This window comes from Tupaia chinensis, unplaced genomic scaffold, assembly GCF_000334495.1.
Source record: "Tupaia chinensis unplaced genomic scaffold, TupChi_1.0 Scaffold000094_1, whole genome shotgun sequence".
In the NCBI taxonomy this organism is placed as follows: Eukaryota; Metazoa; Chordata; class Mammalia; order Scandentia; family Tupaiidae; genus Tupaia; species Tupaia belangeri.
Window position 1 is genome coordinate 2,672,265 of NW_006159556.1, and position 13,708 is coordinate 2,685,972.

At 46.7% G+C, this 13,708-nt stretch overlaps 1 protein-coding gene across 5 annotated transcripts in view; it reads left to right on the top strand.

The window, feature by feature from the left end:
* Positions 1–13,708, top strand: part of FAM13A (family with sequence similarity 13 member A) — a 249,625-nt gene that overhangs the window by 230,621 nt on the left and 5,296 nt on the right. For 4 of the 5 annotated variants that reach the window (XM_006143243.3, XM_027769858.1, XM_006143247.3 and 1 more), the window contains 4 exons: positions 3,941–4,036; positions 5,369–5,452; positions 11,996–12,192; positions 13,014–13,115. In XM_006143243.3, coding sequence (XP_006143305.1) covers positions 3,941–4,036; positions 5,369–5,452; positions 11,996–12,192; positions 13,014–13,115 — 479 coding nt within the window. The remainder of the gene's footprint in view (positions 1–3,940; positions 4,037–5,368; positions 5,453–11,995; positions 12,193–13,013; positions 13,116–13,708) is intronic. The other variant, XM_027769857.1, reaches the window with a different exon arrangement.

A 13,708-nucleotide genomic window follows, 5' to 3' on the forward strand; every position in this document is an offset into this window, starting at 1 on the left:
AGTTAAGGCCACTGGATTCCCACATGGCCAACCACAGTTCAAGTCCCAGACTTGGTGGCTTGCATTCTCACTTTCCCTCTCTCTGTCTCTTTCTGTTCAAATTAAAATAATAAGTCAATAAATAAAGTTAAATGAAACAACATTAAAAAAAACAGTCCAGGTGTGTGTGTGTGAGTGTGTGTGTGTGTGTGTGTACACGCACGTGCACCCTCAAAATCTCAAGAGGATGGAGAGCTAGAAGAGACAGGTTGTGGCATAACTAACCCCCATGTAAGGGGGGCTTCTCACTGTCTCTGTCTCCGAAGAGCGTGTGTGCCCTATAGCAAATTTGAAAAAGAAAAAAGAAAGCTATAGAGCAATCAAAGAGGGTGGTGGACCCGTGAAAGATGATTTCTTTCAATCATAAGCAAAGACAGTGAAAGTGCAGCTTTCTCTCATTATATCTTCATCCCTACGTAATTCTTTTGTTTTGCAAAACTGTATCTTCGTGATAACCTTGCTTCCACACACTGGAAAAGCATTGAGCACTACCACTTAAGTGAAAACTAAATTTGTGAAGAGGAGTGAAGGTATTTTGAAGAATCAGTGTACTACATGCTTGGCCTAAAGTTATTTCCCAGTAATTGCGGACCCTAAAGGTCTCCTCATCACAATTCTCCAATTTATCAGTCAGGGAGCAGAGGCTCAGAGAACTTCATGCAAAACCCTGTTCCTGCTTAGCAGCAGAATCCGGAGCAGCTGATGACTCAGGAATAAAGAATAAGAAACAACTTCCCAACAATTATCAGCTGGCCTTTTATTGACAGTTCGCCTAGGGTCCTGCTTTGTCCATTTAACTATTGGTTTGATTCAGGTTCTACCCACAAACCCAGCACCGATAACTACATGTGGCATGGCTGTAGGATGGGTGAAAAGTTGTCTTAACTTGTAGGGAACCAGCAGTTGGCATAATGGCTATGTCGCTGGACTCCCACGTAGTCGACCGCGGTTTGCGTCCCGGACCCGATGGCTTAAAACTCACGCCGGGCGCGTGTGCGTGCGTGCCCAAGATCCCGAGAGGAGAATGGAGGAGAAGGGATTGCAGTGTGACCATCCTCCCTGGGGGGGTGATTTCTCGCTTTCTGTCGCTATGTCTCTCTCTGTCTGGCGAGTGCACGCACTCTATAGTGAAAACCTCTCAAAAAAAATAATAAAAAGTTGTCTTAACTTGTAGTGTCACCAACCCCTTGACTTCTCATGTAGATCATGGAAATAATCCTGGGATAACTCAGGTAATATTATTAATTCCTACCTTTCTGTCATCTTTCCCAAATTATAAATACATAATTTCATGCATTTGCACAGAGTAAACAAATCCAGGTAGCCAGTCCTTGGATCAAGAAATAAAATGGTGCCAGTCCCTTAGAAGCCCTCCTGATGTCCCCTTCCAACACCATGACTCCCGGGCCCACTCAGAAACCACTGTCTTGACTTCCAACATTGTAGATTTGTTTCCTTATTTTTTAACTTTGTAGTAGTGGAATCTGCCAGTACGTATTTATTAATGTCTGGCTTTTTTTTTTTTTAAGAGAGAGATTTTTGCTATGGGATGTGTGTGCATGCTGGAGAGGAAGAGAGACAAGAAGTGAGAATTCACCCCCCGGGGAGGTTGGCCACACTGCAGTCCCTTCTCCTCCATTCTCCCATCGGGAGAATGCATGCACACCCACATACCTAGAGTGAGTTTCAAGCCACTGGAAACTTGAACCACAGTCAGCCATGTGGAGTCCATCGGTGTAACCATTACACTGTCTACTGGTCCTGGTATTTGGCTTATTTTATCTGCCTTTATTACTGAGATTATTCCATGATGCTGCATATACTATGTTCATTCATTCTCATTGCTATATAGTATTCAACTTTGGGAATATATCTGTTCTACTGTTAATAGCATATGGGTGGTGTCATATATATATATATGTGTGTGTGTGTGTGTGTGTGTGTGTGTGTCTTTGGATGAATTAAGACCATGTTTGTTTGGTATAGACATGAGAGTTGAATTAGTGAGTCAGCTTTAGTAGATAAGGCCAAATGGTTTTCTAGACTGTTCCACCCTTGCCAGTAGGGAAGGAGAGTTCTAATTGTTCAACACTCTTGGTAACACTTGAGTCTGTCTTTTCATGTCGGCCATAGTGGTAGGTGGGTAGTGGTATGACACCTGTTAGTTTGATCCTCATTCTTTTTTATATAAAATAATAAGTCCCTTTCCAGTTTTGTTTTAAGTTTATTTATTTTTTCCATGTGAGAAGGAAAAAAGGACAGATGGGTATACCCCACCGGGTCTTCACACTGTAATCCACCCCAGTCTCAGCTGGCTCTGGTCACAGGCACATGTGTGTACCTGGCATGCCCAGGAAGGCCCCAGGACATGAACCCAGGACCTTTTCATTATCAGTGTGGACCTAACTGTGTTACCACTGTGCCACTGCCTAAGCCCCTTCCAGTTTTGACAGTCATTTTTTGGCCCACTTTAAAACTCCTTTCAGTATGGAAGTGTGTGCAGCAGCAGAAAAATGCCACTTCCCCTTTAATAGTGTCTTAATGGAAGTGATAGAAATAAAAACTATCATTATTATTACTGTGGCTAGTGATAGAAAATAAAGCCACAAAAGCCTGCAGCCAACAGCAGTATCCTATCCATGCCATGCAGTCTATCTGGAGTCTCCTTCCTGTGGATCACTTTCAGAAAGGCAAATACAAAAGCAGGGAAAGATCATCCATATTCACATCATTCTGAGTTGTCGTTGACTTGGAAGGCCCAGAAAGCCCACAGGAGAAGGCAGGGTCCCAGCCAATACTCCCTTCCCACTAAAACCTTTGCCTTATCACACGTACAGAGGAACAGAAAGCGGAAGGAAAACAGCTCCCTTGGAACAAAGCTTCTTTATCCCATCTCATTTAAGTAACCAAAATGCATGCCTGCCTACAGATCGGGCATAGCTGCTGGGGGTGGAAGATCTCATTCATTTCACAAACACCATGAAACATTTCCATGATGTCAAGCACTGAAATAGTTACTAGGATACCAAAAACATAAACTCCTGCTCTCAAGGGGCTACCATCGGAAGGAGGAGCACGCGTGTTGACACACAGTTACTATAGAGTATAAACATGTTTGCAGAAGTAGCAGGTGTGCACAGGTGGGGTGGCGAGAGGAGCATGAACACATGAATGTCTCTAGAATGGCGGATGCTGGAAGAAGGCTGCAGGGGAGGCGGCTCTCCATCTGGAATTTGCCAAACAGGAGCCTAGAGGAAGCTCTTTCAAGGGAGAGGAGGGATGAGACTCCTGATTTATTTCTGGAGCTTGGAGTTTGATAGGAGAGAAGCAGCACCAAGGAGGGGCTTCAGATACTATACCAGGGAAAAGGGCTTAGTTCCCCTCCACTGCCTAAAGACTCAGTCCCTTAAATCTGTTTGAGCCCTGAGCCCGATTTTAGGGATCAAGGGTGAATCAATCCATATATTCTGTCAGCAATGTTCTTTGAATTCCTACTGTTCTCAGAATCTTGTTTATAAAAACATAACCAACTCAGGACCAGCAAATGGAGTAATAGTTACATCACTGGACTCCCACGTAATTGTCTGTGGTTCAAGTCCTGGACCCAGAAGCTTAAACTATGCCAGGCACAAGTGTGTGCATGCCCAAAATCCTGAGAGGAGAATGGAGAAGGCATTGTTGCATGGCCATCTCTCCTGGGGGGTGATTTCTCACTTTCTGTCTCTCTATCTCTCTCTCTCTTTCTGGCGAGTACACGTGCCCTAGAGCAAAAAACCTCTCCAAGAAAAAAGACTCAAGTGGCATCATCCATTTTCCTCTGGGACCACAGGTCTAGGGCAACTTGGGCAGCAGGTAGCGTGTCCACCAGGAGCAGCGTCTGAGCTCTCTCCTTGCTTTTCAGGTCACCAAGAGTGAACGGCAAGTTATGAAGCCTTTGTATGACAGGTACCGACTGGTCAAGCAGATCCTGTCCCGAGTCAACACCATCCCCATCATTGTGAGTACGATGCCTTTCTGCAGTTGGTACCAGGCCTGGCTGGTCCAGGGGGCCCTAACCGGCTTACTCATCACAGAAGAGGCTTTCCTGTTTCAACCAGTCATTAATATCCAAGACCCACAGCTTGGGAATGAAGACCCTACCACAGATTGCTGAGGCCACCCTGGCCAAAAATGAGCAGAGCTGAAGCTGACAGGAGGGGACAAGGGGACTTCTGGGGGACATGCTTCAGCCCTATCCACCCAGCGTGTGGTGGGCTGCTCCCAGCCCTTCCCAGACAAACTGCACTTTCTCAGGCCTCTTCATGCTTCAGGGCACCTCTCTGGTCCCCTGGCCCTGGGTGGAGTAATCTCTTCCTGCCCAAGAGTGGGACTCCCTTGGGGATCCTTTCCAGGGAGAAAACCCCTCAGGAACTTGAGAAAGAGGCTGTTCTTGGAGGCTGCGGGAAGAGCAGGGAGTGGAAGACAGGGAGGCTGCTGAATGGGGACTTGTTCTCCAAGGCCACTGACCTGGGACCTGGCCATTTGGGCCTCTGGATTTCGATTTTGTCAAGTGGGGAGCCACAACTAGCCTTCTCCCATGGGTGGCCGGCCAGCCTCACTCCTCTCTCCTCCAGTCCCAGCTTAGGAGTGGGGCGTCAAGGCCCGTGGTCTCCTGGGGAGGTGGTGGTCTCTGCTTCAGGGTTCTGGCCCCTCTATGGAGCACACAGCCTCCCTGTGCCGTTGCTATGGAAATGCCTGTGCATTTGAGCTGCTGCTCTTACCGCCACGAAGCTCCTGGTGTATTTCCAGGCCCAGGAGGTTGTGGTACTTCCTTTCCGAGAGGGCTCGTTTTTATGAAGGAGGCTGGTCTAGAGACCTCAGGCGAGTCTACTTGAAGAAAGCTGTTCTTCTGGAAATTTCCTGTGGAATACCTGAAACTAACAAGCAAAAGGATTAGACCTAAGGAATCCTTGTTCTTTGGTTTGAGCTATTGAGTGTCCCTGAATAGGGCGAACGTGCAGCGGAGGTCAGGTGGCCCGCCGAGCCCACCTCGTCCCCTTGGCTTGTTACTGCGGAAGTGTTCTTGTAGTTGCAGTGACCGCGGAGGGCCCGGTGGGAGGGCAGGTGTTTCTCCTGTGTTCCCGAGTGTTGGGTTCACACACTGCACGGCATGTTTTCTCTGCCGTCCTCCCTGAGCCGCCCCTTGGGGAGCGCTGGCCGGCTAGGGCCTCATGGGGAGGGTTAGACTATGTAGTGAAGACCAGTGAGGTCAGGGAGGCCTGGAGCTGCAGGAGCTGGCGGGCAGGCAGAGAGGTTCAGACTGTAACCTACTTGTCAACACCTGTCGCAGGGATCCCCCTCCAGCAAGCGGAGAAGCCCTTTGCTGCAGCCAATTATCGAGGGCGAAACTGCTTCCTTCTTCAAGGAGATAAAGGTGAAGACCTCCAGCTGCTATTCCATTGCTACCTGCATCACCCCTCCCCTCCCCACTGTGACCGGAGGGTGCTGTGATTTTCCCTTCCAGTAACTTCTTAGAGCTCCCCTAAAAATCAGTAGGCGCTTATCCCCGACTGAACATCCCCGTAATGCTGGAGACTGGCTGGTTCGTTCCCTTCCCCTTTCTTGTCTCTTTTGTTTTTCCTTTGCTTTCAGGAATTGTTTTGCTTTGTTTTTCTACAATGTCTTTTGTTTTTATTGTTTTCCCTATTTGAGGAACAGATTTTCTCATTGGACTGAGTTTTTAAAAATTCTTCATGGCCGGCAGGTGGCGTGGTGGCTAAGGTGCTAGCATCCCATGAGTCCGACTGCAATTCAAGTTCCGAACCTGGTGGCTTGCTTTTTCAGTTTCCCTCTCTCTCCGTCTCTCCCTGGTTAAATTTAAAAAATAATAACAATAAATAAAAGTAAATAACTCATTTTTAAAATTCCACAAGTCGAGTTTATAGGAAAACCAAAATTAACAAAGGCAATATATACAACAGCCAATGGAAAACCATCATTGTGCAGAGAAATGTCTTAGTTGTCTTCCCCCCCACCCAAGTTTTGTTATAGAGCATGTGCATTTGCTGGAGAGACACAGAAAGAGAGCGAGAAATCACCTCCAGGGGAATGGCCATGCCACAATCCCTCCTCCATTCTCCTCTTGGAATTTCAGGCACACACACCTTCTACATTGTCAAGCCAGCGGGTCTGGGACTCGAACCACAGAGTTGGCTCTGTAGGACCCAGCCACCTTAACCACCGTGCCACCTGGCTGGCCTTCCTAGTTGTCTTTGACAGATTCACTGGTGCAGTTTCACCTGCTCTTCCTTCCTCTTACCTTGCCCTGCACCCTCCGGTCTCAGGACTAACCTTATGATCTGCCTTTTACCCGCAAATACGCTGCTGCGACCAGCAGGCACCAGAACCTACGCCCTGACTCTGTTTCTAGTAGTCGTCATGGATTGTGCACAGACAGTCCTCGTCAGTGGCTGCCATGGTTCCAGTGGGCGGCGGGAACCTGTGTCTGCAGATGGTGTGCCTCCACGGGGCCCTGACTGGTCTGTCCTAGGAGCAGCCTCTTCCACATTTTTGTTGGTAGGCACAGACTGCCTTAGCCAGGAGTCTAGAGATGAAAGCTGAAAGGCAGTCATTTTGTAACACCAGTGATCGTCTTTTCGCATTTGTTTAGGTGCAAAGAGTGAGTTTAAACCAAGCAGAAGTGAGTTTGAGAGTTACGCTTGTCATGTCTGTGGCAATGGCAAGCCTGGGGCAGTCACTTGTTGACTGTAGTTAGAAACGATCGATTCAAATGGGGGCCTCTCCTACTGAGGGACACCAATTGAGAACCTCTCCATTCTCTTGCCTGAGGTAGGGAAGGCACCACAAGCTACAAAGTCTTCTCTTTTTCCTTTCCTTAGGGACTTTTTTTTTCCTATAGAGTGCATGTACTCTCCAGAGAGAGACAGAGAAAGAGAGAGAGGGCAAGAGAGAAATCGCCCCCCAGAGGGGATTGCCACACTGCAATCCCTTCTTCTCCATTTTCACCTCTTGGGATTGGTGTGATTTTCAAGCTGCCGTGTCTGGGACTTGATCCGCAATTTAAGTCATGTAGGATCCACTGCCTTAACCTCCATGCCACCCGCTGGCCCAAGAGATCTTAAATACTGTATATGCCCGATTTTAGGCTGATAGGCAATGACTGTGCTCGCTATCTGTATTATTTTATTTTTTTGAAGAGATTTTTGCTATAGGGTGCATGCTCTCACTGGAAAGACAGAGAGAGACAGAGAGGGAGAAATCACCCCCCAGGAGGAATGACCACATGGCAATCCCTTCTCCTCCATTCTCCTCTTGGGATTTTGGGCATGCATGTGCACACACCCATCATGAGTTTAATCCATCAGGTCTGGGACTCAAACCACAGTCAACTACGCGGAAGTCCAGCGATGTAACCATTACGCCATCTGCTGGTCCCACTATTTATATTATTTTAAATAGAACTTGTCTTATGAAAATGAAAATGTGCATGTGACACTGGGAAAGTTGGTGCCATGTAATATATTGTGCCTTAAAACTTAGAGCTAGTTTCTTACAGTAAGATTTGATGTTGATGAAGGAAGACAAATTTTATCTAGTGGGTAATTTCACACAAGAATTAAACCACCATAATGGGGGAAATTAGAGCAATCGTGTGAATGAGAACCGCTGCATTTCTCTTAGCGGTCCGCAGGACGGCCATTAGCTGGCAGCGTGTCCATGAGCACATGAGAATACAGCACATGAGAATCTCCTCGTCCCGTGAGCTGCGGGCACCGCAGTGCTGCTCCTTCTCGGAGGGCACGTGTCCCATTCCGCCCTTCAGCTTAGTTTGTTTCCTTCCCCAAGGATATTCTGGCCATGGTTCTCCCGCTGGCCCACGTGGTAGAATGCCAGGTAATTCTGCAGTCATTACATTGCTTTTAGAAATAATGCTGTCCCTTGCCCCACTTGGTTCCAGACAGCCAGGTTTATTAGCACGCGTTTGGACTGTAAGAATCCTTGGCAATTCTGACCCGATTTAGAATTTGTTGTGAGTGCACATGAGAAAACCAGGTCTGAACGGCTTCTTCAACCCCCATCTCTGGCTTTCAGTGCTTACGGGGAGAACCAGCTGTGGCTGGAACAGAGCCGGCTCAAGTTCTGAGGCATGAGCGTTTCCAGCCCAGAGATCAGCTAGTCAGTTCTACTCAGCGGAAGAAGCTCCTCTAAGACTGCTCGGGCAGACTAGGGACACTGACCCTCCAAAGGGGTTCCAGCCCCAAGCTAGAAAAGTTTACAATGACAGGGACATTAAGGTTGCTTATTATGTGGGCTGAATATCAGTCATAACTTAAAACTTAATTTTATTAGCCATATAATTACCTTATTTTCAGATTTCTTTTATACACCGAAATCACTGTACATCACAAGTTTGTAAGATGAATTTTGCCAGCATGACTACACTGCACACCCAAGTCCAGTTAAAGAAATTATCATGCATGTTATCATCAATAGTCTTCTATTTCTGGATCCCTTCCTTGCCTATTTTTCTCCTTGATTCCCTTCTTCTATCTTTTCAAACTGTAAAGTGCAAAATAAGTCATGATAAGTAATTTTAGAATGTGTGCATTTGGTAAGTAGAAAATAGCATGATTGATGGGGCCTAGCCTGGTGGCACAAACAGCAAAGTGCCACTGAGCAGTGGTCACAGCCACAGGGAGGCTCGGATTTGGTTCCCGGCTCCACCTACAGAGGCTGGGTGCCGTGGCATGCACCCGTGAGCCTCGCTAACTGGCTGGGGCAGGAGGATTATAGCATGGCGAGACCCTGTCAAAAAACTCTCTTCCTGGGAACCAGCAGTTAGCGTAATGGCTATGTCGCTGGACTCCCACGTAGTCGACCGCGGTTCGTGTCCCGGACCCGGTGGCTTAAAAAACTCACGCCGGGCACATGTGCGTGCGTGCCCAAGATCCCGAGAGGAGAATGGAGGAGAAGGGATTGCGGCATGACCATCCCCCCTGGGGGGTGATCTCTCGCTTTCTGTCTCTATGTCTCTCTCTGTCTGTCTGGCGAGCACACGTGCCCTACAGTGAAAATCTCTCCAAAAAAAAAAATCTCTCTTCCTCTCTTCTCTTTCTCTCTTCTTCCTGCACTATCTCATTATAAAAATCACAATGAATGAAAATTGAAAATTATAATTTCATGGTTTTTATCGATGTATTGCCTTCTACCCAGTAGGCTAAGTCTTGTGTTTTGGAGCAACATGGAATATACACGTTGCCTCTTACCTGAGCCTCTTGCCCTGCCCACTCCTACTCCATGTCCCATGGAAATATTCTCCTCTCCAAGTCTTTCTTCCCATTCCGCATGTGCTGTGGTTGCCAGGCTGAGAGGCAGCTCTCTGCCCCTCTGCAAACTGATTCCAGCTGTGGCCGACCTGGGACAGTGCACTAAGCCTGGCCCTTGCCTTGGTCCGGCTGGCCGAGGCCCCTTCAGTTCTCCAAGGCCATGCCAATGCGACTGTCTGTGCGTCATGAGCTGCTCGTCTTCCTAGGGCGGGTCTCTTCCCTTCAGCACTGTGGACATTCTGGTCTCAATAATGCTGTTATGGGGCACGGTGTCCCTGGCCTCCTCCAGCCACTAGCTGCCACTACCACCCTCTCCCTAGTTGTGACAACCAAAAACGTCTCCAGTCATTGTCAAATGTTGCGAGGGGCCAAAATCACCACTCACCCCCAGCTGTAAACCACAGTCTATGACCCTCTCTTTGCCAACTCTCACCATGCGCCTTGGCCTAGATAATCCCAGTGTCCTTCCCCAGGAGTGTTACTGGCTAAGAGTTCAGCTTCTTTTCACTAACCAAATTACAGGACCCAAACTTTTCCAATTTGTTACTTTCATACTTCTGTTCCAGCTTTATGAAATACGTTACATCTAGACTTTGTGTTCTGACATACCAAACACCCCTCCCCACTTTACCATGAGGACGTTTTGCAAATATGCCTTGTAGATCCAAGTGCCTGGTGAAAGACTGGGGAAGGTGAGGTCAGGTGGGAGCCCCTGCCCCTTCCCAGGGTCACAGCACTCATAGGTCTTCCCTTGGAGAAATCTGGGCAGCCAGCTTCCCTCTCCTAGGGTCTGTTCACCTCGCTCTTGGTTGAAATCTAGATATTATCCTATCAAAAAAATGGAAAATGGTTCATGTTCATGACTTTTTAGGAGCCAGTGCTAATCAATGGATCACTGATTCTTGCCCGGCTGTTGACATTATTACTTACCACGTTCCTTCTAGAATCTACCCAGTTTGCAACACTTATCATTTTGGGCTTATCTGAACATATATTTTGCTATTTCCCTTCTCTTCCCCATGATTTTCAAATATTATTGAGAATAATTTTGTTAGGTTCATCTCAAAAAAAAGAAACTTAAATGCTGTGTGCAAAACACAGTTTTAGATTTTTAAATTTCCTTGGGACTTAGAGATGTAATTGTAAGGCCAAGACGCATGAGTTCATTGAAGGTAGAGACATTCTTGTCATCTGTATCAGGTTTTAAATCTCTCCTAATATTAGTTTATTGTAGTTTTCTTTTAAAACTGAATCGCTACACTGCTTCGTGGATATGTATTGAGCACCTGCTATATGCAAAAACTGGGGAATCTGTGGGGACAGCAGCGACTAGGCCCAGGCACCTGCCTACACTGAGTTACAATAGTCAGGTGGCTCTGTCATGTTGTCTCATCTAGGGGAGGAAGAGGGGGCAGAAAACGGTTTTCACCTATGTGACACGTGTTATCTCAGTTCTTACAAAAACTACATAGATGGGCATTATTAATTCCTCTTATGAAAAAAGAGAAATTATTCATTGAAGGAATCAGTTTTACCTTATAACTTAATTTAAAAATTTTTTTAAAATTTGTTCTAGGATGCGTGTGCTCACTTGTCCACTTGAGAGAGAGAGAAAGAAATTACTCCCAGGGAGAATGGCCACGCCACAGTCCCCCTCCTCCACTCTTCTCTGGGATTTTGAGCACACACACACACACATGCACCTGGTGTTTTTTTCAAGCATCAGGTCTGGGATTCAAACCTCACGGTCACCCCTGTGGGGCCCAGTCATCTTAACCACCATGTCACTGGCTGGCCCAGCTTATGCTTTTTATGATTGCAATCATGGGAATATGTTTCAACCTTCAAATTTTGAGCATCAAGCAAAATTTCTAGTCTCAACTCCAAAAAAAGAAACCTTCCACAATATATAGGTAGTTTATAGATATGTAAGTAGTAGCTATTTTTTTTTTTAAGAGGTGTTTGTCTTAGGGCATGGAAAGAGAAACAGTGAGAAGGAAAGTGAGAAATCACTTCCTAGGAAGGATGGCTACACTGTAATCCCACCTCCTCCATTCTCCTCCCGGGATCTTAGGCACGCACGCACACATGCCTGGTGTGATTTCTTAGGCACGCACGCACACAGGCTGGGTGTTTTTTACAAGCCACTGGGTCCAGGACTTAAACCAGGGTTGGCCATGTGGGAGCCCAGTGACGTAACCACTACGCCACCTGCTGGCCCCAGTAGTAGAATTCTTTACAACAACGGATTACTGGTGGTGGATTTTGTTTTGTACTGTCACAGAGCTGGAAATTTTTAGATTCTTTTGTTTCGTTGATTTAAGGTTTGAAGTATGATGTTGCGCCTTCCTACCCTCAGCCTTGACAACTATAAATCATGCTGTATATCCTTTTGTCAGAAATAGTTGTCTATGCTATCTTCCCTATTGAGTGGTTGTGTGTAGTATCTTACTTACTGTGTAATATGTACTCAATGATCTATCTGTAACATACATACGTGTTGCTAGATCTAAGTATAGAAGATGCCATAGCGTACCTGGATAATAAAATGAGTGATAAGTGATATTTGCAATGAAAGAGTGCCCCCCAAAAATGACCAGGTTTTTATTGGGGTTGCTGTCTATCTCCAGGAAGAAGAGGAGGGATCAGAAGATGATAGCAACACCAAGCCAGACTTCACGGTCACCCTGAAAACGGATTTTAGTGCACGTTGCTTTCTGGACCAATTCGAAGATGATGCTGATGAATTTATTTCCCCCATGGATGATAAAGTACCATCAAAATGCAGCCAGGACACAGGGCTTTCAAATCTCCATGCTGCCTCAATGTATGTCTTTTTAGTTTTTTATTTTTTTTGAGAGGTTTTTGCTATAGGGCACGTGCGCTCGCCAGACAGAGAGAGACAGAGAGATAGAAAGCGAGAAGTCACCCCCCAAGGGGGATGGTCGTGCTGCAATTCATTCTCCTCTTGGGATCTTGGGCACATATGCACACATGTCAGGCATGAGTTTAAGCCACTGGGTCCGGGACTCAAACCATGGATGGCTACATGGGAGTTCAGCGATAAAGCCCATTACACTAACTGCTGGTCCCAGTGTATGTCATTTTGATGGTGGTATTGAAATATTTTGATGAAAATAAGTTTCTTATGAATTGGCTGACAAAAACAAAAGTGGGTGCATCTGTGTAGGTGAAACTTTTTTTTAAATTCTGGCTCAGGTTTTTTAAAAATGTTTATGCTTCATCCCATATTATTTGAGGGAGTGTTTGTGATCTTGCTTAAGCAACCGGAAGGTCTCAGTAAACGGCACTGTATGGTTCTGTACACTGCAGCCTGACATTCATCACGTACCGAGCACAGATGTCATCTCTTACAAAGACAAATATGACAAAGCGCTGTGGGATGTCACAGAGCCTACGAACTCGTAGGGAGCAGGAGCCCCAGGAGCCGTGTTGGCTGTCAGCACGTGCTCTCAGCCTGCTCGGGCCTCCAGGAGGGACAGCAGCCATCTCTGCCACCGGGCCATCAGCAGTTTTCGCATTTACGGGCTTCCTCCTTCCTCTGCGACCCTTAGCAAGTCACACATTCGGGAAGGACACTTCTAACAATTCCAATTAAATTTTCTTGAAATGTTTTCTCCCTTTTAGACCTGAACTCTTAGAACATCTTCAGGAAATGAGAGAAGAAAAGAAAAGGATTCGAAAGAAACTTCGTGACTTTGAAGATAATTTTTTCAGGCTAAATGGAAGGTAGTTCACGTGTGTCCCCCCTACCCTCACCACTCTCTCCCCCCACAGCACCTCCACAGTGAGGACGCTTCTGCCTCCTCCCTCTCTCCTGTTCTTGGGTCCGTGCATCTGTGGGCAAGGAGATTTATATGACCCTCCAGGAAAACGTTCCTTGGGTAACTTCCAAGACTGCTGCAGATTCAGCTGCATTTTTATACTGGCCTGTCACCCCAGGCTGTCCTCTCCAGTGAGTGGCCTGAGGCCATTTCCAGTTGACAGCAGCAGGCTTTCTTAAGAAACCAGAGAGAGAAACTAGGAAAAGGGGGCTTTAAGCCTAGCTGGGTTTTTTTTTTCTTTTTTGGAGAGGTTTTTGCCATAGGGCACGTGTGCTTCCAGAAAGACAGAGACAGAGCAAGAGACAGAAAGCAAGAAATCACCCCCCATGGGGAATAGCCATGCCGCAATCCCTTCTCCTCCATTTTCCTCTTGGAATCTTGGGCACGCACGCGTGCCCAGCGTGAGTTTAAGCCACTAATCCACTGGGTCAGGGACTCGAACTGTGGTCAGCTACATGGGAGTTCAGTGACATAGCCATTACGCTAACTGCTGGTCCC